Here is a 26,531-nt window from a genome sequence, read left to right on the forward strand (position 1 = left end):
GTACTATATGTTTCAAAAACTGCAGTTAGTCGAAATAAATACTTTCTGACTAAACCTCACATCAGAAATATGTTGATGAAGATTCTCAGTCATCCAGATAGAGTTGTCTGGAAGTTGAGTTATGGTAACCGGACGTTTTCGGTTTGAAATGTGCTGTTTAGCTTCTTCAGCTTCTTCAGTCTGAGCTAAAGAATCATCAGAAAATAAACTTTGTATGAAGATCTCCACTTATTACAAGGTACACCTGATTTTAAATTGGTTCCTTATATTTATATGGTGGGGGGAGGCACTTTTATATAAATACTTTTTTTTCTTTTTACGACCCTTTAATCCCTTTAGTCGGGATGGGGTTGGGGCAACTGAGAGGAGCTGAGTATTTACTGGCTGGATGCTCTTCCTGACACCTGTGCAGAGTTCACAGCAAATATTTTCTTTTTGTGTCCTGATAAACATCTGCCACTGCCTGGGATCAAACTTTCAACGTTCTGAGTGGGAGGCAAGTGTCTTCACCTCTAGGCCACTGCACTGCCCCTTTTATCCAAATAGTTATCCAGTGTAAAATTCTCCCATCTATTTTATTCTCCTGAAACTGAAGCCCTGGCTTAACTGAGTTGATAGTGTAGGGTTTAGTTGGAGTACCTTAGATATAGCTACAATAGAATAGTGCAGAATAGCTATATGATTAGATTGGAGAAAATAAGACAGCAGTCCAAAAAACACTGTATTAACAGTAAAGTAGAAATATGGAATTTTAAAAAATAGATGTGTGTCCTTTACCAGAAAATATTATCAGTAAATGTATCATCTAACCTAACTAATTACATGCTTAGGGTTTAGGAAAGTATCTGGCATAACTGACAATCTAATTAACACCAGTTGTTTAATGGATCTCTAAAGACTTGTGAAATGCAAAAGGTGTAAGATTCACAGGAACATTAAAAAAAACCCTATTTGAAGAAACTATTTCAAAGTAAATAATTATAATAGTTGGGATCTTATTGGATCCATTTGCAGAATGGGTATGTGCTGTAATGTATCTTAATCCAGTATAGTGATTTAGATAAATTACTGCCTTTATTCACTGCATCAGATATGTTTTTAACAAGAAAACTCAAAATTAAATTGATGTTGATTAAACCTTTTAAAAATGAAACTTATTCTTCAGACCATTTATTATTATTATTTTTGCATATCACACTATAAAACTGTTTATTTAGCATAATGTTTTGGTAAATTAAGAAAGACAATGTGACATTCTTTGATACCATACTTCCATAAAGTAATAAAAATAGATGCAAAAATATTTCTATTTTTTTATATGTAATAAGCCATGTATCATATGGCTTTTTTCTGTTGGCTAGTTATTACTGACTTACAAACCATTCGTTGCTGTAGGGACTCCTTCAATCCATCTTATTATCACTAGTAACACTGATGTGACCTCTATTTTATAAGATTCAAATGATAATTGCATTGGAGTCAATATCTCAATTCTTAAAAAAAAAATTAAAGACAGGCTTTAATATTTGCTTCTAGTCCATTCAATTCAAAGCACTGGTTTGATCTTAAATTCTAATTGGCTTATGAAAGAGCACCTTTTACAGTTATTTCTGCCTGGTTAAGTTAAAGGCCTTCATGGCTTGGGACCAGGATATCTGAGGGACTGTCTCTTGCTGGTCACATCTACCCAACCCATCAGAGTGGGGAGGCAGGGAATGCTGCGGGTCCCATCCCTCAGGGACCCAGAAGAAGGGCATTCTCTGTGGTAGCTCCCTCTCTGGAACATCATTCCCCGGATATTAGAACGGTCCCCACTCTAATACTCTTCCGGAAGGCGCTGAAGACTTAGTTCTACCAGTGGGCCTGGGGAACCCCAGAGCGGGATGGAGCCCATTAAATGGCTCATCTGATCTGCTGTTGCCGGGGCGAGGGGTGGGGGGGTGATTTTATTATACTGTATTAATTTATTTGATTCTTTTTATTAGTTTTATTGTTTTAAATGTGGTTTTATATTCTGTAAACCAGCTTGAGTCGCCATGGGTGAATAGGTGGCAATATAAATTCAATAAATAAATAAATAAATAAATAAATAAATAAATAAATAAATAAATAAATAAACAAACAAACAAACAAACAAACAAATGAATGAATAAATAATCTTCAGAAGTTATTCTTCAGGCACAACTATCAACTGGTGTGCAAACAACTTTTAAAGATCCTTATAAAGTATGATGGCATCCATCTGTGGAATGTCCTCCCAGAGAAAGTTTGTCTGGTATGCTTACTACTTCTCTTTACATCTCAAGCCAAAGCTTAATATGTAGAATGTTTAGCAAACGTTACTGTTGTTGTTTTTTTTAAAAAAATAAGACTTTATAATCCTTTTTTTCGTTTGTAAAATACTTGTGGCCAGTTCAGTGATATAAATAACACAAACACATAAATATTAAAGGAATCCAAGTACTAATTCTCTATTTCGACAAGAAGTTGGCATAATACTGAGGTTTGTAAGATTTCATTAAGAGCTTTTCCTATATTTGTGAGAATTATTCTAGGCAGAAGTCCCATTCTAAACTGAACTGTTCTGTATACCTTATGCATATTATTTGCACAATAATTTTGAATTAATTGATGAGAAATATATAATCTCTTATATGCTAAAACTAAGCAAATAGGTTACAAAGGTTATATATAAAAGAAATACATAAACTGTTTTGGTGTAACAAAAAAACATTGGTGGCATCAATTGTACAAATACATGGGCTTGGATAGTAAAAAGTGTTAAGTAGAGCTGCCACCCTGTGGCCAAAGGCTAAACTACAGGATTTGTGTTTCTCAATACTGTATGGCAATTATTTGCCTATTCTGGTATTCTGAAAGTGTTTGATATAATAAAAAGCTGGACAAAGACAAATTAAATGAAAATTTAAAAAATCTTGAATTAAGCATAAACAAATAAAAGGATGATTTTAATATGGCTCCACTATTGAAATGGATGTTCTGCTTAGAATTTGCACATCCTTTTAGTTTTATTTCTAATGCTGATTTTTTTTTACTTTTAAATGTCTAAATTTATATATGTATTTATTTTATGGACTATTTTATGCCACCCAGAATTACTTCTCATGAGATAGGTAGCTATATAAATTTGATAAACAAAGATAAAATCATTTGAAAAGCTAAATTATGAAAGATAGAAATCCAAGGTGATACAGAATGGCTAATTTGGATGTTTTTAAATGTCATTGCCTTGGAGTTTGTAATTCCAGTTATCTGCATTAAACTCTCAACAGCATTCAAGTCCCTTGTTGCACTTCCTCTGAAAAGGATAAAATGACACATTACTTATAATATGGCAAGGTGGTGCCACTCAAACCAACTTGCTTGGTTCCAGATTGTTTAGAATCTGAACTAATCCACATTACCAATTTGGGCATCCAGAATATGCAAATCATTATTCCTGTCACCTGTACTAAGGAAGATTTTTTTTATCAAGGATTATAGCATTTGGCAATCTGAGTTTAATCGTGAAACTCAGATTTTATCACTATGTGCCTGTTGCTTAAATCAACATGTAACTTTCATGATATGACTTAACCAGTAACTCTACTCTCCCTCCATCAGGAATGTAATTGGATCAATAAATTATTGGAGTCCTAAAATGTTTGTTTGCCATTCTTTTAACCATTATATGACACTCATGTAAAATTGAGACTTTAAACATTTCCTCAATTAATATTTTTTTTAATTGTTTAATATTTGAAAGGGTACCCCTCTCCCTATTATAGCATTATATGGACGTGAATCTGCAATGTTTTCTTCCCAGATTATTTCCCAGTTTGGCCTATAGCCTTAGACTTTCCAAATAAATTCCTGTCCAAGTACCAGCTAGAATCAATCCTGATTGCTTTGTAAAATAGCCAGTCAGCTAAGTGCTGCCACCTTGTGCTAAGAAACAAAAAATAATTAAAAATCAATAATTAACTTACAATTTAGGACATGTGGATAAACTAAATCGTAACCACCTTTGAAATTATAGCAAGCCCAGAACAGGTACAGCCTGTAAAGCATTTCAAGCTGTAAAATGTGACGCCTCTCCCTTCTGCTCATGTGACCGCATTTCGGGCATTTGGCAGCTGGCTCACCTTTATCACCATTGTAGCATCTTGTGGTTGTTTGACCATGACCTGCTGTGCAAAAAAAAAAAAAAAAAATCCTCCCATTCAGAATTGGTTTGCATTTGTGACTGCAGCATTTGCTAAACAACGCTATAAAAATTTATAAAATCGGGTAGTCAGGTAGGTACTTTGACCTATGACCATAATGACTGGAAATCTGGTCCCAATTGTGATCCCTAAGTTGAGTACTAACTATATTCCCTTATTCAATGTTAGGAACAATTTTTGAATCTAAATTACATTCTATGGCAAAGAAAAAGATCTACTGTGGGCCTGCATAGTGTCTTCCAAATGTGATGTTTTCAGCAAATTCTTTTACTCTTTATTAATCTTTAGTGATAGATGGTCAACAGTGGGTCATTTGGAGATATTTTAGAAATTGTGTGCCATCAAATCAATTTTAACTCCTAGTAACCACAGAGACAGATTTTCTCCATGACAGCCTGATCTAGATTAAAAAAGAAAGACCATTATCATTCTCGGGTATATGAAATAGCTTGATCCAGTAGCTTGCAGTATCACATTTTTACCTTATTACTGTTGAGTAATAGCAGAGGCACCCATGCTGTTCAACATACCTGCTCATATTTTTTTAAAAAAATTCTCTTGTAATAATTTGAAATTTTCACCAGTGGATATAAACATTTGTTTAACTATTTGACTCAAATATTCATATTTATTTGAGGGAAGTGGTGTTAAATTACAGCAACAAAATAGTTTATTTCATTGTTTTATTCTTGGTATTGTATACAATTTTGACCTCTTCCAAGATAGATGATAAAAGCTTTTAAATAAATTTATAGGAGCCTTATATGACACACATTTTAACATTGATTCTACATTTGTAACTAACCTTTTATTCAGGAACTGCAAAAATGCTTTTTCAAAAGATATTGGAAGGAGCAATCTTTTTTCAGTCCTTTATATTATCCTCAGAAATGACATGGTCATTGAATTCAGTAGTTATTTTAGTAGAAAATGTATGTTTTAAGTATAGTGTGTTACTCTAAGCTCCCATATTTCCCCCAAAGGCTTGATTGTTCAAGCTCCAAATGATGTCTCTAAAACTAGAGATACTTCTATGGGAAAATTCTTTTATATTACCGTGCCCTTAATAGTAAGGTTACAATGTAACAGAAACATACTTGCACTTAACCCTAGTCTCAAAGTAGAAATTACTTCAAAATAAATATTTCGACTGCATAATGATTAAGAGGCTTGTTCTAGCAATACCTCAAACTAATAGAAATGCAGAGACATAAATCACACAGCGAAACACTGTCTTTGAATATAAAACTTCTGAGTATTTTTAAAGAGACGAGTACTTAAAATTCAAGGAAATTCATAGCTAGTATTTTATGCAAAAACAGCATTTTGTCATCTTTAAAGATAAAACTGTTTAGAATGGGAATCTAATATATATCAAAGCATTGTGTGTGTGTGTGTGTGTGTGTGTAATATTATATATCAAAGTATCAAAGATACAAAACAGCTGTTTCTTACAAAATGCTAAGAAACTATGTTAAATCCAAATAGGACAGTTTTGTGGATAGGTTATTTCTCAATGTGGATGAAGATTCAAATTGTTTTGGAGAGGCTTTTATTCCCAAGAGATCAGGTTCATAACTTAGTGTTTGGGGATATCTTGGTTGTAGTGATTCATTCCCATAATCTCATGTATGGACTAATGGAATGCGATCTCTATGGGACTGCTTATGAAATCCTAGCTACAGTATTAATGAGCTTTAATAAATTTGATCTATGTTTCAACCTTATTAAAAGGTTGAATTATATTTAAGCAGTCATTTCTCCCTTGCACTACATGTCACTTCATTCTTACAGTTCTGGTTTCGAAGGTAGGGCTCTTCAGTTTGGCACCTTATTATCTGTGGAAGTGCCTTCATCTATTCTGTATATATTCCCCATACATATGTATTCCTTAGATTACCTCTGAAAAGATCTTTTTTTCAGTGGTGGTTTTAGGGTTATGGAATACTTTCCACAGAAATAAACTGGAACTAGATTATTAAATTCTTAGTACTCTTAAATTTTAAGCCTTTTAATACTCTTGGGTTTTTAAAATAGTTGCTGGCAGTTTGACATTCTTGGCTAGTTTAACTTTGTAGTTTTTAAAATGTATTATAAGAGGTTGGCTTTTATTTTTATCATGTGTGTTTTGTATATATTTTATAATGTAATTATATCAAATCTTAATGTTTCTTATTTTATATAAGCCACCTTGAATGGCTAGATAGGAAAATGTATGTAAATATATGTAAATTAATAAATACCTGAGTAGAAGATTTGATTTTACAGGATCTTATAAGGAAGAGTACAAGGCCAACTTGATAAGGCCTACAAGATCTTATAAACACAAATAATAAAGTGTATGCAATACTTCAGTCAGAAACATGGAAATGAAGGTAATTTGACAAAAGGATAAAGTAATGTTTCTTTTAACATGTGGAAATATTTTTCTTCTTTCTACCGACAGTTTTAGCTAAAAAGCAAATGATAAATTATAGAAATACATGCAACACTTACTAGGCAGCGTTTTAAAGGTGTTTGTTCATAATGAAGGAAGTCAGCAACTTAAACTTAACATTACTTTCAAATGTAGGACCCTTTTTTAAACATAAAAGTCTGTCACTTTGTCTACTTCTTGAAGGCGTAAGAAAGTGGGATAGATGATAGATCTTCAAGAATTGATCATATTAAGAATACATTAATAATGCATGAAACAAAAGCTAGTTTTGTTTCAGGAGAGATTTGAATAGTTTATTTTGCCCAGTCAGAGCCCTTCAGCATAATGACACATTCATATACACATATGAACATTATTTTCTGAAACATTAATGTATAATATACATTTTTCCCTTTTTAAAATACCAACTGCACAGGTATTTTTATTTACAAAAATATCCCATACTTAATTTTAATGTTATGACATAGTTTAGAATCAAGTACATTAAGTAAAATTATGCAATCTAACATTTCCATTTGTAATGGTATGGTTTACCATTCATATGAAACTAAGTTTGTAGACGGATGAATCTGCAACCTTATCCTAAAATGCATTTCCCAGTTTCATCATCAGAACACACAGTGGGGCTCCGCAAGACTAAAATGGTAGAGGACAATAAAAAAAAAAATGAAATACACAATGTACATAGAGCAAAATACATTTAAGCTAGAAGTTTTATATCAAGCATGCTTTCCCAAAGAATAATGGTAGAATCATTTACTGATATTCTTCTCTTTTTTTCTTCAGTGGTGCTTGCTTAATGAAACAGAAGCAATTCTAGAAAGTAGAATGTTCTTCTTAGATCTAACCAATATGAATAGCAGCATATGAGATTAAGTAACTCAAGTACAGTTTATTTACACATTTTTTAAAAGGGGAGTTAACATTCCACTTCTCCACTTTGCAATATCAAATAATAACTCCATGGATGATGCCATGATTTTATCCAAAAATCAGACCTACTAATCTGTAAAAATGTAAAGGTCAAGAAACATACAGTTGCTTGACATTTAGAAATACTAATTCTAAATAGCATTTATGAAAAATGCTAATACAGATTTAGTTGCATTTTGATTCCTATGACCAAATTATTTTGAAAATTAAAAACTGATCTGGACTTCAAACAAACATGATTTACATAGGAAACATATTCATGCATTCCTGATTTGATTCTCAATGTACATTAAGCAGTTTTTAAATGCAGGTAATTCACATGTACTGGACATTAGCTTTTATCATCCACCACCCCCAACCATAAAATTCATTTAACAGGATCTTTATTTTTGGTAGTAACATCACTAACATTCACAAGGAAAAAGAAATTCACAATACTGTACAGACAAGTATCTAGACTATGGGAACAAGCGCAGCCGAGAATTTGCACAATAAACAAAGGCAAGCAATGAGTACTTTCCAGTCACTAGGCACACCACAACTAGTGGAGTCATATTTCCATCTCTATGCATCAGGGCACTAACAAAATGAGGTTATTCACCAACCACAAGAATATGCATTAAAAAAACCATTCTGAAGACAAAGACCAACAAATACAAAATACGGAGGAAACAATATTTCAGAATACAAAATACTGTAGCTGACCAAAATAAAATAGAATAAATGGAATTCAGTTTTAATATACTCATGGAAAAAAAGAGTTATAATGGAGCATCATCAAGCTGCTTTTCGATATGTTATATTTGGATTATATAAATACCTCCCTTCTCATGGAGCAGTTTCTTAGGTAGTGTTATAATGTTGCTTTAGGCCAGAAGTATATATTAGAATGGGTATGCTTATTGTCATCTCTGCATGAGATGACATTTTAACTATAAGCTGAATTAACTTTTGTATGCTTCTTATATATATTATCTTTGACAAACTTAACATAATTTTAAAAGAAATATCCTCAAATTTGATAGCCAACTATATCTTATGCTATTATATAAAAAAAATATCACGACTCCAATTTAGCCTGTGCTTAATTCTCTTTTTTTACATAGAACCAAAAGCACATTTTATTTTGGACAACACTGCAGCTTTAGGTGACCATTAAACAAATCTGAAAGTGTTTCAGTTGTTGGTGTTTTAAAGCTTTTAAAATCATTATTTTACAGTTAATTTTTCCTGATCTTTTGGAGTTTCAATAGACAGTACCTCCTGCACTTTCTACTTCTCTACTCATACAATGAAGGAAAGAGGTCCATATGTGCAGTCTTTAGTCCTGAAAGCCTCCTTCCTTCACCAGCTTGGAAGCTCCTATCCACAAGGAACTTGATACATGAGAAAATGTAGAATTCTGTGTGATGGATAGGATGTTTGCTGAAATTAATTTTCTAAATGATAATATCTACATAGAATTTAAAATTTATAGATGGAAAAGGATGAAATACTCAAGCTTGCAATACTTAAAGTGCAGGGAAAAGAAATTCAAGTTTATAGTTCAGATAAGATCAGTGCTATAGAAAGCAAAAAAGAAAAAATCCACTGCATCAAAATTACCTTTGGCTGTAGCTTTCTAATATAGAGATGTCACACGAAGGAAATACCTCAAGCAACAAATGTAAATTAAATTATCTCAAGGCTATTGATACAAATCAGGAAAGTCGCTTTACTCTTAACGTGTTATAATGGAATTACACTTTCAAGCTTGCTTGAAATAATATTTACATAAACATTCAGGAGTTACAGTTTGGCAATTTTTAACTGAAGAATTGTGTCTTCAGTTTATTAAAATTAAACTTGTTAATATTACATGAAAGACGAGTAGCAGCCGTTTCCCTGGACTACATATAGTTGCTTATTTTTCTACAACAACGCTACCAAACTGTTCTGGCTGTTGTGGAATGAGCCCCTGACACAATATCAGTGGTTTAATAATTGCACAGTTGTGATAAGTAAAGAAACAATGCTGGCGCATTTTTAAAATTCTTTATTTTAACCACTATATCTATTTCTAAAAAGTTCTGAGCTACACATTTTCCTCATAAGAAACACTACCTTTCTTTCCACTGATTTTGAAATGGTATACGTATTTATGTGAAATATATTTCTCTCACTAGCCAATTTAGTTATAACAGTTCAACAAAATCAGCAACCATAATGAGGAAGGATTTTGTTTGCATTTTCTTTTGGCTTTTCCAAACAAAATGTGCTGGGCAAATATGGACATATTTTGTGAATGAAAGCATGCTTTCCCATTTTGCTAATTTTTTAATTAGTGTCTCAATTATTATGAAGGTGTTCATGTGCCCTTACAATGTATCTCATCTACACATTAACTTCTTACACATTCCTCACCATTTTAAAATTCTGCCCACAGTATTTCTTAAATAAGTTTGTAGACACTATTAACTGTTGTTTCAACACCATTAAAAATAATCATTAGAAACAGATTATGTAACCATAAGAAAACAAAATTTATAGTAATGCTTTAATGCAATCATTTGTATTACTTCTCATGTTTGAATGTTTACATAAGCAACCCACTCTTTCTAGAATGAAAGCACTTTTTGTTTTGTTTTTTAAATAATGCACGAACGGATTGGTGAATAGGGATTTACCACTAATAAACTACAACTAACCTTTCAGGAAATTTCATCAAATCTAAAAAAGTTCCTCCTCTTTCACATCAACATTCAAAATGAAATGGCTCAGCACAGCACTATGAAAAATATCCCAAATCAATTTAATAGAGTTGTGGAAGGCCTCAAAAAATGAACGCGCATACTAGGAGTATACACCTTGCTGCTCCTTATATAGTTTGGATATAAGCTCATAATTTATGATTACTGGCCATGCAATAAAGAGAGCATCAGGATGTCTACCACAATATGACATAACCACCAAACATTTCTAATATTCATTCCAAATCTTGAAAATGTATGCGGCCTTGTTCTGACTATTTGTCCAGATGAAATACAAATGAAGAAGATAATGGTAATGTCCCTAATACTATAGCAAATAACTTATGTATGAAGCAAACTGTCCTACAACTGTATGTTACTTCAAGGAGAATTGACAAATAGCATTAAATGAACAAAGCCAGTAAAATGACATATTTGCCAAAGTCTATTTTCTGCAAATATTTTCTAGTTAAATTATTACATTCATGGTATAAAATGCATAAACACATTTTAAAAGGTGTTTGTTGGCATCTCCTTCATGAAGTTTGTCATCTATCAAATACTTGTTCAGGAATGCATAATGGTGATCACCTCAGAATAAGGTAATGAGAATTCAGAATGAGTGGAGCACTTCCAGCAGGTAAGAAAGCTGACATCATTAATTCTTGATTCATTATAGCGTTCTCTTTTCCATATACTTTTACAACTGGAAGAATTACTATTCTGCATAATTTGTATCTGTAAAACATTTTTCCTTAAAGGAAATCATGTTTCAGTTAAGTGTACTGAGGTTTATGCTTCTGACTGCAAGACACAATCAAGCCAAGGTAAGAGCCAAGAAATCAATAGGACATTGTTTTAGCATGTGCTTAAATGTTTCCATCAGAAATCAACAAAACTTAACAATTTTAAGCTAGATCATACTATTTGTACAACAAAAATTAGCAACTGACAAGTGAAACTACTAATGCATAGGGAAGTTACAATAATAAATAAGTTAACATTTTTATGCCTATGTCACATATCTTTTAAAAATTTGGTTTATGGATTTTATTCAACATATTCTTATAAACTCAAGTAATTTATTTTACACCCCTAAAACACCCCACAATTGTACTATAATTAAATGTCATACAAGCAAAATAAGTAAGCAAGTAGTTTTATATCTGGCTCAAATCTTGGTGGCAAGAACCATTTGCTGAATCGAATGTCCAATGTATCCCATGTTTGCAGGAATATTGAAATTTTCTTCTCTGATACATTAAGTGAATTTCATAGTATCCCTTACCCAAAGCTACACTGAAGAGAGGTAATAATCTAATGCTTTAAATATACTAGCAAAACACATTAGCAACCCCAAGAGAGAAACAGATTTCAACTTTCCTGAAGTTTGCAAGTCTACCCACCCAGTGTTGTAACCAGACTGTAAGGGCTTAGCTTTATTAAATGAAAGGTTTCTTAAATCATATTCTTTCAGAAGTAGGTCTAATTTATTTGAAAGACTTCATTAAACAATGCCAGTCAGTAACTTTTAACGTGGACTGAACCATATTACAGATAAATGCATATCCAAATAATATTTTGAGCCAAACCATTGCTTAACCAACACCAGGAAATCTTCTTTTGGCTTAAACTTCAGACATGCATATCAAATAATCATTCAACATTTGCAGTTTGGGCAAGTGTTTAGAAAAATAAAACTCAAGCCTCTGAATGGCCATATACTGGCACTTGCTTAAATAAAGCCTATACTAATTTAAGGCTGTTTGCAAATGATCACAAATTAGTCACTATTTCTGATTCCAACATGACAAACATTTCTTAATTATGTATTTTTCTAAATATTTTAAAATAAATTATATTTTATAATATGGCTTTGGTGCAGCCTTTATTAGCTAAAAATATACTGCTTCAATTTGGCACATCTTAAATCCCTCCTCTCGTACAAATCTACATAAGAATCTACCAGTTCCTAAAGTGGTAAAATATTGAGTGCTTTGAAAACAATCCACTCTGACTAACTTTATTGTGTAATCTATGCAGTGAATCAAAGGGCACTTACATGGAAGAAAATTCCTTTCAAATTAAAAGACTTGTTTCCAAGTAAGCACACTCAGATTAAGGAGCCAACTTCTTTGCTGATGGGTTTGACTTAGAAACTATTTTGAAATTAAATTTTGTTGTTTTTTTTCCTGAATATATTTTAGTACAATGCAATTGATAAATTGTGAAAGTTGTATCTTAAAGAGTTCAACACTGAACTGAAGACAAGTTTACCTGATTGGGCATGTAAGCTAGCTACATACCTGATATTTAAATTCTTACACAAATACATTCTGTTAAACACACAAAGTAAGTTGTACAGCATGAATTAAATTTGTATCCATGTAAAAAATTATAAATTGATCCAGCTATATTGGCAGGAAAATAAAATATATATATATAACTGGTTGAAAGATGACAAATATGTATCAATGCAAGAGATATTTTTACTTTTCACATTAGACAGCCATAACACAAATGAAAACTTTTAGCATGATGTGCAAGTCAATCACTTGTGTTTTTATGATGCAAAATAACTTATCTTATTTTTTACTTGATGCTGGCTGCATGTGGACATCACAAAAAACATGGATTATTATGAGAGAAATAAGCTACAGCAAGCCTTGAGCTTACATGTTCCTTTCTTCTGCTTCTCAGATATGGCCATACAAAATTGGAAGCTTTCACATCTGATTAACAGCAGTTTAATGCTATATGGTCATATGTGGTCAATCTTACCTAAAGTTTATTGAAACAAGCTAGCTTCAAACTGAGTTATGAAGACGGCTTATTTCAGACCAGTAAGTCACAGGCATTAAAAGTAATCTTGTTGAGTATGAACAAAGCTATAGTTAAACAAAAACTGAAGCAAAAGCATGCCATGGTTTATTATGAAGTCCCAATGCAGCAACAATATAAAGATGCAAAGACAATACTATTAGATCAGGGGTCCAAGAAGAGATTATGTGACTGCATGTGAACTATGTGTAGATTCAAAATGGAACTTGTGTATTTCCAGTTTATCAGATCAGAGAAATGGTAGCAGAATAAGTCATTTTCAGACAGCTTTATGAATGTGCTTTTAAGGAGGAAAGGTGTAGATCAGTTAATAGTCCCATAAAATGAACTTAATTCTAGCTCTTGGACCCCTGATTTATTGCAGCCTCCTGAAGGAGGATGAAACACTGGCAGCAACAACAATAGCACAAAACTTTTGGCATATGAAATATTAACACAGGATAGATCCTGCATTGCCCCTGTTCTTTTGATTCCAAATTTTCTATTTTTGTCCATGTGTTCTTTTTGCCATCAATTCTGTTCTCAAGCTCCCAGTCAGCCCACAGATAACACACATACATGCGCAGATGCGCAAACACACCCTCACGATGTGGGTGTCAGTTTTAAATACAATGATCCTCAGTTAAAGCTGTACGACTGAGGTAAACCAGTGCATAATTTGTGCTAGGAAACATCTGTACCCATTGGCTGACACCCTTCCAGCTTTGCTGGTCCTGCAGAAGTTAATGAAAATATTTTTCTTCAAGGTAAAGTTATAGAGATGCATTTGAGAATGTGTTGTCAGAACTGGTACCATTTTTTATCCTTGCATTTCAACATCATCTAAAAGCAAAACAAAAGAACAGAAGTATATAATAATGTATCTGAGAGTATACACAATACCATTTATTCTAAAGACTACAAAGTATCCATTATTAAGGACATTATTAATGAGTGAATAAATAATTGAATAGATAAATAGTTAAAGTGGTATAGAAAAAAATGAACCCCCCAAATACAAATTGCATGAATTCATTTTCTTAGTCTCTGCCTATAACAATATAACAACCAATTAATTTCAATAAAGATGACCAGGAAAGCCCATCTGATCATAACTGCTGACATAATGGGAATATTCACATCTCTTCCCCAGAATATCTGCAGTGAACTAACTTTCATGCTGCTCTATTCAAACTGGAAAGAATAAACCTAAACAATTGGCCTTTTTGTAAAAAAGGCAATTGATACCCAAGAAGGACATACCTCATGTGCATGCTTTGAGAAAGAATCAGCACTAGCTAACATGGCTGTTGTTCGTTCTTCCAGCTCTCCCAATTTTTGCCCTCTTTCATCCAAGGCTATTCTGGCTCGTGCCAACTCACAAACTATTCCTGATGCTGCTCCTTTGACTCCTTCAATACCACCAGGACCTGGTATATGCTGGGCAAGACTTCTTGATGCCTTTCCAGAAGCGGATTCACCAACTGATCATATCAAGAAAAAACAAATTATGTTTGCATTCCTTTCAGAGGAGAACTTACTGCTCATAAGCAGAATTACACATTGGGAGAGATGAAACCATATACTTTATGATAAAACCAAATGAAAAGAATGTGTTGAAAATTATTCAATAATTCTAACAGCAATATATAGTCAATATCTTATCCCTATTTAACTATACACATTATTTTAAAAATGTTATTTGAAATTACTTAGAGGAAGTTAATACACCTATGAATTGTATGGTCCTTATCCAATTTATAATGAAGTAGTAAACCACGAAGTAAGCCTTTTCTGTTGCTCAGTTTGCCCTTTGGAGCCCCACTGCCCGCCCACCCCCAAATTAGATTGGCTTTGACTTGCTGGCTTTTCAGAAAGTTCTTAAGACCCAGATGTTCCAGGTATGGGAGTGGAGTGTTAGTTAAAGCCCTTGATGTGGCTATTAGTGTGTAGATTGGTTTGGCTCCTAAAACAGTTCTTTATGTTTTATATCATGTTCTTAACTTCATGAATTTAAGATGTATGGACTTCAACAGTCCACACATTTTAAAGTTGCTAAATTTGAAAAACACCGTTTTATATTATGTTGCAGCATTGCTTCTAAATGTAAAACAAAAGAGAAGGAAAGGAAAGGAGGGAAGTTGTAACAACGAAGGGTATTATTTCAATCACCTTTGTCTTTGTATAAATCAGAAACTGAAAAGGATTGAGTAAAACTACTAATGGTTTGCCATTTTGTTGTTTTACTTATTTTCACACTGCTGATTTATATTTTTAATTTGCTCTATTGTAATATAGTAAACTATTAATATGAAGTTTTTATATTCCTAGGAGACTGTGAAGTGATAGAATATACTGTATTTTATTACCAATAACAGAGAGTTCAGTATTACTATATTTTAATATTATGTGCATTGGAAGATTTTAAAAAGTTACTCTTACTGAATATACATAACAAAAGTGGATTGCAATATGTGTCAGCATAGATTTGACTCACATAGTAATTTTTAGTATTTCTCTTAAATATAATAACATCAATACATTTGAGTGCTTCCAATTCTAGTATAATATTCTGTAAACTTTGTAAATCCCTGTTTGTAAGATTTTGATTTTTTCTGTCTCTTGAATTGCTTCAACTTGAAGACTAATAAATATTTTGCATTTATATTCAGAAAAAAATCCAATGTCTTTCTAATAGGTACTTGCAGAGATATTAACTTCTGTTTTATGAGTACCTATTTAAACTTTGCATTTGGATTCTTTTAACGTTATTTTTTACATATAACAAACTCTGTATTCTGTTTAACACAGAAAATGGAAAATATATTAATGAACAATAATCTATAGGAAAAGATGTAAATCCATTTAGTCATATCTAATCTAGGAGGAATGATTACAGGATACTTGCTCCCACATCTGTAATTGTACTTTAGTGCATTTTACATCCCATGAAAACTAGAAATGCCTTTCTTCAGTTTTCTTTCTGTCTGGAACTAAGAAAATGTTTTAACAAAAACTCTATCCCATTTTTTAAAATTACAGACACCTTTAAGTATTGATGCAACTGTATGAATTCTACATTAAACAGATGAGAATGTTGCAAAAAAAATCATCCTTTTATAAATGAAGCAACTTGTAGGAGGAAATAAGCAGTATGTTTCAGTAGTTTCTATTACTTCAATTTCTTTCCATACTTTTAGTTTATGTTGGACTGATAAATTGTGTTTAATTTTCTATTCCCCCCCATATGATATAAGTTTGTTTTAAAGAAAAATGAAATCAACTCACAGAGTTCTTCCCTGTCAAGTGATTGTGCACCACCTCCAAAGAGACCTTTGAAGAACCCTCTGTTTGGTGCTTCTGGTGTTTCTACAGGTGTGAAGAGCTCACCCAACATTTCCTTTAAATAAAAATCATTTTAAAGCATATCAGAAAATTTTTCTTGGATTTTATTAAAAGAAAAAGGAAGGCTAGTATCCTGTGGCTATTTCTCCCAATTTTAGGGTCTCATCTTCAAATGTTTCTATATTTACAGTATTTTAAATATGTTAAAATTTGATCCTGTCGCTGGCTTGTACAGGAAGAGTAGGACCATGTTCTGCAATAATCCAGCTCTGATTAGGTGAACCAAATATTTTTTATAAAAGCCTGTTTTTTTTTTCTGTGCAACCCCAATGGTCTGTGTATAAATTTCTGATCACTGGCTAAAATTGCTTCTGACAAATCAGTCTGGCTTATTCAGGCAGAAATAGGAGTAAATTCTGACAAGCACACCAGTCCAGAATTATGGCAGTCTTTCTTTGTGTAATTATTGTCACGGCAATGACTTATGCACATAAAGCTAGATTGCTATAAGGGGCATCACTTGGAGGGACACACGTTTTGTGCCCAAATCTTTCTATTACTCCACAAAGTTGGAGGCTGTGAAATACAAAAATATTAAATAAAATTTAGAGTGAGTCTTCCAATGCAAGTAGCAGGCCCTTTGGTGCCCAAGAAGGAAGAAGAGTACCCACTGGCTGCAAGGAACCATCATGCCAATTCTCTGTCCCTTGTGCATTTTATATGAACTGCTTCCACCAAAATGATCTTGATGCGTTTCATACCTGCAAGATAGCAAAGTCCTTCATGCACCATTTGTTCCTATGATCACGAACAGGGAGGGACCAAAGAAAAGGCAGTCTTTTGATAACTCTGCAGATCAGACTTCCCCACCATCTCTGTTTTTCTTGAGCAAACACCTTCCCTGGTCACCTAGTACAGCTCGTCCTCAACTTATTCAGCTTAGTTCATTTAGTGACCGTTCAAAGTTACAATGGCATGAAAAAGGGGACTTAGAGCCATAGTGGCACAGTGGTGTTGCAGGCTCACTCACTGCCAGGAGTTCGATCCTGACTGGCTCAGGGTTGACTCAGATTTCCATCCTTCCGAGGTCAGTAAAATGAGGATCCAGATTGTTGGGGGCAATATGCTGACTCTAAACCGCTTAGAGAGGCTGTAAAGCACTATAAAGAGGTATATAAGTTTAAGTGCTATTGCTATTTTCACACTTACAACCATTGCAGCATCCCCATGGTCACATGATGGAAATTAAGATGCTTGGTAATAGGTTCATATTTATGACGTGGTTGCAGTGTCTCAGGTCATGTGATCACCTTTTGTGACCTGACAAGCAAAGTCAGTGGGAAGGCAGATTCACTTGAAAACTTCGTTACTAGATTAAGTGATTCACTTAACAACTGTGACAAGAAAGGTCCTAAAATGGGACAAAACTGATTTAGCAAATGTCTCACTTAACAAATATTGGACTCAACTGTGGTTGTAAGAAACGAGATGGGCAGCAAATAAATTTAATAAATAAATTAACAACATACTATAAGGCTTTTTACATGTCTTCCTATCCTCCCGCTTCCCAATTTCCAATTTTGCAGATGTGTACAGCAACTGCATGTGCCTACTACTCTGCTAAAAAGGTACCTTTGGCTTTGCAGCACAGTACCAGAATGGCCTATATCCAAGGTGTACATTTCTCCAAGTGTGCCAGATTGCACACTTTATATATCTACATTTTGCGAAGTGGAAAAAGATGAAGATCCTTCCTTTCTCACTTCACTGAGGTGTACTAGCCAACCAGCCATTCCTCACAAAAAAGCAGTGCAGCTTTCAACCCCCTTGCTGGGTTGAGAAAGGAATGTGTGGATGTGCCAATGTTCCTTAGCCATCAAGTTTCCCTACACAAAGCAGGCGTTGTGCAAGAACTTGGTCATGCTGGGTCAAATTTTCAGAGACCATCTTTGCATGGGCAAATCTGCCCAATGCAATTGGCAACCCATCAATTTGCTCAGAGTCCATAATTTGAGAATAATGATTTCATATTGTGCTCATCCCCAACTATTATAAGGTGTAGGTAACAGGATTTGGTTTACTTTTTTCTGAAGGAAAAAATACCCAGTAAAATGTTACACTTGGATCCATTCATTTGACTACATTAAATTGAAACTTTAAGATGCATGTAAAATATCCACATCTTAAAAAGATGTATGCTGAGATGGAAAACATACACCTATAATTTGTAGATAAATAGCACATTCTTCAATAAATGCTTTTCAATAACAATACTTTTAAAAATTACCTGCAGGTTTTCACATGTATCTTGGCTATAAGTAATTCTCTGGATTTCTGTAGGTGAGACAAGATACAATGCCTGCCCATTGTTGGTGAAGCAAAATGTTCTGGCTATCCTCATGTTGGTAAGTGGTAAGTAATATACGTCCAATAGCGGCCTTAAACTTGGCAAACTTGAAAGAACAGAATTAAAATTTGTTAAAATAAAGCACAGTATCTTATTCTAGTCTTCTTTAATAAAGCTTTATAATATAATACATTTTATGTTCTCATTTTCTTTTAAATGCTCATATATTGTTAACTCCATAGCTTTGACCTACAAAGTTCTGCCTTAAACAGGTTTTAACGTGTTTAACAAGGAGTCTGTGTGACTGTGTGCATAAAACAATTCAACTATTTATCCATGTTAACTTTTTTGATGTTACATAATTGCATCAGGTATATGGAAGTAGTAAAGAAAATGCTGATATTTAATTTATTGCTGTTGTATCTGATAAGTGGCAAAGTCCAAAGAATTACCTATTTATATTTATATTCATATTCATATTCATTCTTGCAGATCTTTATGCATATACTCCCAAATTCTATTTAAATAATTGTACTGGAAATTCTAAATTATTCAGTATTGATAATCTAAATAACCAAATACTAAAATCCCAGAGTTTTGTTTTTGTTGTTGTTTTTTTTTTGGGGGGGGGGATTCTGACCACTACAGAAAACTTCCATGTGATGCTTCTAATTCATAATATACTCCCTTTAATTCCTTCAAGGATGGAACACCCAATTAAAATATATTAACAGAAGCTTCTAAGGAGATACAATAGAAAAGCACAAACAACTATCATAAATGTCACAGAAAAGTATGTTATTCTTGCTTGGAAATACAAAGCTCTTCTAACTTCTATTAGCAATACTGAAAAATATATCGCAATATAGCCCCTGCTCCTGAGAGTTCCTACCCAGAAAATGTCTGCTACACAATCTAAAGAAAGTTGTCAGCAGAAGGAATCAATTAGACACTAACTTTTTGCTGAAGCTTCATCCCATTCTGTACCATATGGAAGTGCAAAGCAAACCCCAATTGTGAAAAAAAGACAGTTTTTAACTTTAATTTTAAGTAGTTCAGACCAAATCAAGGAACCCACTCCTCAAAATGAAGACAGCAAAATGAAAAATGCAAAAATATGTTATTTTAAAAATTCAAACTATATCACCCAAGCAAACGAAGTATGGTTTGATTATCAAATTAACCAGAATGTAAGATGAAGTATGGTTTGATTAAGCTATACTAAGGCATCTCTTTGTCTGTAGGCACAAGAAAGGGAACCAAAGTAGGATTTGCTTCCTTGCTCATCTACAGACAGCACAAGAGACATTATAAAAAAGGAATTATAAAGCAACATAAGAAAAAAATAATAATCTGAAGTAAAACAGATTCTAGGGAATCAGTCCTGTCTAGGGACAGATTTAGATATCTATGTAACTATATTAATTGTCCCTTCATATTTTTATTTTGTAATTTATTTTCAAGGGAACAGATACACTTTCTCCTTTTAGCAATTAACACCTTACCTAAAAGTCATTATATGTCCATTGGCACAGAAACAAGCAAGACAGATACTGTTACTGAGTGCCACTATATCTCCGCGAAGGACAAATGAAGTCTCTGTTATATTTTGCTTATAAGTACAGTTCTGTGACGGCAGTGATATAACTTTTGCTTGCTTTTCAGAGCATATCACTGCATATTGGTTTTCAATCATTTCCTGAGAAGAGGATGGAGATACTGAGACAGGGCGACGTTTTTTCAGTTTATCCTTTTCATCCTTGTCTTCAGGAACATTATGTTCTCTCCAGGGTTCATATGCAGGTGGAACTAATGATCCTGTTGTGTCCAGAAAAGCCATTCTTAAGACTGCTCCTTTAAGCCTCAGAATAGTTCCTAAGATGAAGAAAATAGTGATATTTCTCAGTGCTGTGCATAGCTCAAGGGTATTTTCTTTATGTTTTAGTAGAAACTTTATCTGTAAAATACTCTAGTATCTATTCTATTCATAATAGACTATATGCATGTCAGACATAACACTTGAAACAGAAACTTTCTGAATTGGAAGCATTTAAAATAATTGTTAAACTGCAAAACCATTAGAAACCTGGATAGCTATTCATAAACACAAAAATGAATTTATAATCAATTCAGTTCTTGTTAAAGGAAACTTTGATAAGATAGATAATCTTTGTTGTCACTTTTTTCTGTTAACATATTGGCACACATTAAAAAATGAAATTATACTGCTCATATGTATGTTTAAAGGTAAATTAAAGATTTCTAAAATCTGAAATATAGAATGTAGCATTATTTATTAGGTCGTCGGTGGATTTCCTTGATACAAGCTTGAAAAACAGGTTCCCAATTACTCTCCCAATCTAAAGAAGCTTGAAGTGGCATTTCTCAGTGGGAGTGGTTGTGCTTGGGTTGAAGTACAGCAGAGGCCTGGGGCAGTGGCAGCTGGCTGAGATAGTTGAAGGCACTGAGCCTCTATTTCAGCCCTGCCACTGCTGCTGCTATGCAGAGCAGCCAAAGGGGCATATGATTAGGGGGAGATAGGTAGCCAGAGGCTTAATAGACTAACAAAGGATTGGTGTCATGCTAGAGTATTGGTGCTGCTGTGTGTGAAATGACAGTGAACACTATCAGTACTGACAATCGCTCAAGGAGAAGAGACTTCACACAGCATCCTTAGAATGTCCTTCCTTATCTAATTTACACTTTTTCTTCTTAATGTGTTTTACAGTGAAATTTTACACTGATTATTTTGTATTTTTATTTTTAAGGCTTTTATGGTTTGATGACCTGCCTTTTACTTTCAAGAATTTATTTTTAAAAAGTCTTTAAAGTCCAAATTTAAAGTAAATTATGTACATTCCAAAACCAAGCTGGTGAAATCATTTTTAAAAAGATTACATTAAGAGACATTTATGATAAATTTCCCTTTTCTAATGAAATGCATGCTGATCAAAAACAATCAGCCAAAGCTTATATTTCCCCTCTCAAGTTTTTCTTTAAAAAAAATACAGACACTTCTCTGCAGATTATTGCAGAAAGTATGTTGTCAATAATAGTAAAATCATTGTCTTGCTAGTTCATTGTTTCTTCTTAAATACATACCACTTGGGGAAACAATTACTGGTTGAAGCAGTCTTTGTTCTCCTCCTGGCGGTAAATTCAGTGCAATGACTAAAACGGTGCCTAAAGTAGTCCCAACCCACAAGCATGGTGAAGGTGATGTATCGGCTTTTCGGGTGAAGGTCTCACAAAAGTGGAGAGCTGAAATTGCTTCTCGGGATTCCTTATCAATGCTGGTTACACTAGAACTTCTGGATCGGCTGAAGGAATTGTCTCTAACATCTGAAAGATTTTGCATTAATTAAACATACTGCAATATAATATTGTTGTTTCTATTTCATACTTTACAGAACATATTACATACAGTATATCCACCTCTAAAATCTCAACTCAATAATGTTAGGTTCATATCAGACATTATATTTTTAGGGGTACGCTTAGGATTTTTAAATTGTATACCTGAAGTACAGAGGATTGATAAAAAATATATTTATATATTTGGAAATGTAGAAACACGCTCATTAGACAGTTAACTGACTATAACTCCCTGTGAACTGCAGATCCAGTAGTGAACCTAGACATGTATGGTATACTTAGGTCATACTACACAGTAATATTTTGAACAGGACAGTAGCTACCATTATAGTTTTCTCAAAAATAAATATTACATTATACATGATGTACTACTTCAATTATATACAGCCATTTTCATTTTGATGAAAACTAGGTGCAGCACTGGAATGGAAAACTTCTTTCAAATCTGTCTCTCTGACACATACATACACACAAATATAAAACTATGAATTCCAGTTTTATTGTTGAGCAGTCATTATGATGGTATTTTTAACCTAATTTCAGTAATTTCGATTAGTGATACAAAAAGGAAATTATTATATGAATGTTTAATTATTAGAAACAGCACAGAAAAACTAAAACAAAATAAGCATAGTTATCCAGAAGAAAATAAAAATCCAGACACTGAAACATGTATCAACAACAACCAACCACGTAACCTACTGAATATGGTTTTAAAGATGATGATATTGGAAAAGATATGTTTACAGAATAGTAAAAGGCGATTAAGATTGTGATAAAATATAGTAAATGTACCGAAGCATAATTAAAAAGAATTCATGTGAAAAATCTGTTTGAAGTTATTGGAAGGGAAGTAGCAAGTTATTTGTTCACCATCTTTTCAATATCATTTTAAAGGTTTAGAGCCTGTCTTGTAAATTTCTAATTTAATCTGCAGGAAGCAGACTCTGATAATTTTAGAGAACATACTATATAAAAAGGTATTTACCCTAGTAAAGCTATATTGTATATATTGTATTTATATATTAGATGCAATAACAACACATAATGTGGGGCCCTTATGGCAAGAGTATGCCAATTGAGAAAACTTTGCATAGGGAAATAATATATTCCAGATGGTTTTGTGAAAATTTAATTATACTATTTATTACTGCCTTAATCTAAATTGTAAATTTAGTATTTTTCAAAACTAATTATAATATATAGAGTAGACAATTGGATACAGCTATAAATATATTCTCAACTGTATAAGGAATATTCGATGGGGCAATTCTAGTGTGTTTCAAAAGAAACTAAAATATTCCTTGAAAAATTAAGGCTCTTCTTGGATACACTCATCACTCTACGCTAATAAATTCTGAAAAGTACTATTTGTTTTTATTCTATTCGCTTTTTAAAAATATAGTGAAAATGAATGGAAAAGCAGAAGAGCTTGCTAAACTTTTTGGATATAGATTGACCCAAGTAAAAATAGTCCAATGCCTCATAAACAGATGCTACCCATTTCTTGTACAATATGGCTCTTTTATAACTTTCCTCCTTACCTATGCACTCCAGTATATCCCACAAATCTTTTTCTGAAACTTTCTAAAATTTCCAGAAAAGTTTTTGAGGCTTTCTAAAGAGACTGACAGAATAAGAGTTGGATTGCTCCCAATCCCAATTCTAGAAACAGACTTCTGATTATACTCACTGCCCAGATCTTATATCTTTGGAACTATAAGAATTCTTGGTCCCTCTTAAGATCAAAATGTTTTGCATGTTTTGTTACAATACAGTCAGCATGTTTTTAGAATAGCGTTTTATAAACTGTTTTTGCTTTTTTAAATAAAACAAAAGAATTGATAAAGAGATGAAGAATTACCAAAGTATTCATATAAAATCTTACCATGAACAAAAATAGAGTGTTTTATATAAAACTGAAAATAGAAAATTAGGTAAATTAGTGAATTTAGCCTCTTTTGACTAAGTTTATATGTATTTTTATTTGTTTTACATGATAAAATACTTTGTAAGAAGCACTTTCTGGGCAAAATAACATTTCAAGAGATTAGCAGAGTTCTCCATAAGTAGTTTAAAGTAGCAACATGCTTGAATAAAGTTATTCAAACATAACAGATTTCAAAGTGAGTTCAGCCCACTCTACTGATATATCCTAGATAATGAAATGTCATAATAAAGAAATATTAACTTAAATTTCAGTGAGGCCAGGCTCTAATTAACCATGAATTAGTTTCATAATATAAATATACTTCTTTATCCTCCACAATTTCAAAATGTTTTGAAGGTAATACTATTTTCAGAAACAGTTATTCAGACCCTTGCATCAGTGAACAAGAAAATTGTGCCATACGGAATAAAGAGCAATGTTAAATCTTATTAAGGCAGTTGATATTTTATATGCAAACTGATTTAAACAATTAGAAATTTTAATATTTATTTAGTTGCAGATTAGACAAAGGATATATCTATTTAGATACCAATAAAACATAGATTAACATACCAGAGCATATTTAAAAATTATTTGCATGAAAATTGTCTGAAATTATTTTATTTATATCCTGCCATTTCTCAAAAAAGGGTGTGTATATATATCCATTATTTTAATGTCTCAGTATAGAACATGGGATAACATCACCGGAAAAAGCTGATCCTCTCCACCAAATTTATGGCTAAAGGGACATTTATATTTGCATTTTCCATCTAATTACTTACTACTATTATTTATTCCAAACTGAAAATTATGTATGATTTCCTTATATTCTTGTTTTCTATTGAAAGTAATGGTGTAAGTTATGAAAATTAAAAAATAAACTATGAACAAAATTATACTTCTGTGGGTGAGATTTTCATGGCTTTTAAAGAGGAACATAAAAGTAGTTCCAAATTGAGGGCAATGAAATTGTAAACATGCACTGCATCAAATCTTGGAACTGAACAATGAAAAATAAATGGAAATTTTCCCTACTTAGATGTGTGAAATTTCAAAATACACAGTGTGTATTTCATAGCCTTTTGAAAGAGTATAAACACCATTAATACAGGCTTTGAACAAATACTTACCTAACTCAGGTTTCAGTTCAGTTGGTAAGCTTAATTTTCTAGACATCTTTGCTGAAAAATAATGTATAGTTTTGTAATAAAACTAGAATGATCATATTTTCAGAGAATATGAAATAATTAAAATTGTCAGTTTTCAAATTCAGAATTCATATATTAGTTCTAAGCAAGGAAGTATGTGTATGTAAACAAATATTTATGAAAAGTTTAATTACAAAGGTGCAATGAGAGTATGACAATTACTTTTTCTGGAATTAAAGCAAGTTAAAAATACTAATATTTAAAATTATTAGGTCTTTATTGTGGCGCATTAGATATTCTGATTTATATTTGTGCTCCCCCAAATACATCTTTTAATCAATACGATCAAGATGGAGCCAAAGTTATTTAAATATCTTTTTACAAGACAATATTCTGTCCCAAATATTGCAATTCTAAAATGGCAAAGATCACAGAAAATTGCCAGGAGATTGAGTCTCCAAAAGCCCCTGAATGTTAGAAAGATTTACAGATTTATAGGAAAATTAAAACACCACAAAGGGTGAAATATAGGGCTACATAGGGCTATTAGAGATACACTATAGAGATACTTCTAGCATATTTATAAATGATGCTTTCTGATAGCCATAGCAGGCATTGGTATGAGTGAGCATTCTCTTTCCAATGACAGTGCTGTGTCCCACTATTCTTACTCCTAGCTTGTGTAGGGAAAAGGAAAAGAGGTTTTCAAAAAGACATTCTGTCCCTATTATTGAGGACAGATATAACCCGAATAAAGAGGATTCTATTATTTGGTTATATAATACAAGATTTATCCCTTAAAGCTTGCAGTTGCTAAGAATAAAACTGTTTCTTAAGGCATCTTGTGATACAGCTTTTTAATAAATAAATAAATAAAAAAATAAAAATAAACATGTTTTACATCAATAAATAAGACAAGGCCATGTTTTGCAGGAAAATAAAATATTAAAGAAATACACTATACTGCCTAAAATCTAGAATCAGAAAGCTTTAAAAGAATTTAAATGAAAAGGCCTTGTAACATAATTAGAACTATAGCTACTATAAACATATCCTTTTCATCAAGGATCCTTGCAAGTACTGAACTATTTCCAGGAAGTTCTACCAATTTCCCTTCTTCTTCAGAAAATACAAATTATGCTAATAAAAGGCCTGGGGGATGGAGCTTTCTAAGGCTGTTATTTGCTACTGCTTTTTGTTTTAGAATAATTAAATTGGCTTAAAGGTAAGTGAAGTAA

General features: G+C 32.7%; 1 protein-coding gene across 3 annotated transcripts in view; it reads right to left on the reverse strand.

Annotated features, from left to right (window-relative positions):
- Nucleotides 1-11,793: 11,793 nt before the first annotated feature.
- STXBP5 (syntaxin binding protein 5) overlaps nucleotides 11,794-26,531 on the reverse strand; it is a 112,394-nt gene continuing 97,656 nt past the window's right edge. For 2 of the 3 annotated variants that reach the window (XM_070932658.1, XM_070932660.1), the window contains 7 exons: nucleotides 25,276-25,326; nucleotides 21,940-22,179; nucleotides 20,343-20,712; nucleotides 18,778-18,943; nucleotides 16,434-16,545; nucleotides 14,409-14,629; nucleotides 11,794-13,988 (listed from right to left, as the gene is read on the reverse strand). In XM_070932658.1, coding sequence (XP_070788759.1) covers nucleotides 13,947-13,988; nucleotides 14,409-14,629; nucleotides 16,434-16,545; nucleotides 18,778-18,943; nucleotides 20,343-20,712; nucleotides 21,940-22,179; nucleotides 25,276-25,326 — 1,202 coding nt within the window. In that variant the 3' untranslated portion in view covers nucleotides 11,794-13,946. The remainder of the gene's footprint in view (nucleotides 13,989-14,408; nucleotides 14,630-16,433; nucleotides 16,546-18,777; nucleotides 18,944-20,342; nucleotides 20,713-21,939; nucleotides 22,180-25,275; nucleotides 25,327-26,531) is intronic. The other variant, XM_070932659.1, reaches the window with a different exon arrangement.

This window comes from Pituophis catenifer, unplaced genomic scaffold (assembly GCF_029215685.1).
Source record: "Pituophis catenifer annectens isolate HBS135680 unplaced genomic scaffold, rPitCat1.0.hap2 SCAF_1, whole genome shotgun sequence".
Lineage (NCBI taxonomy): Eukaryota > Metazoa > Chordata > Lepidosauria > Squamata > Colubridae > Pituophis > Pituophis catenifer.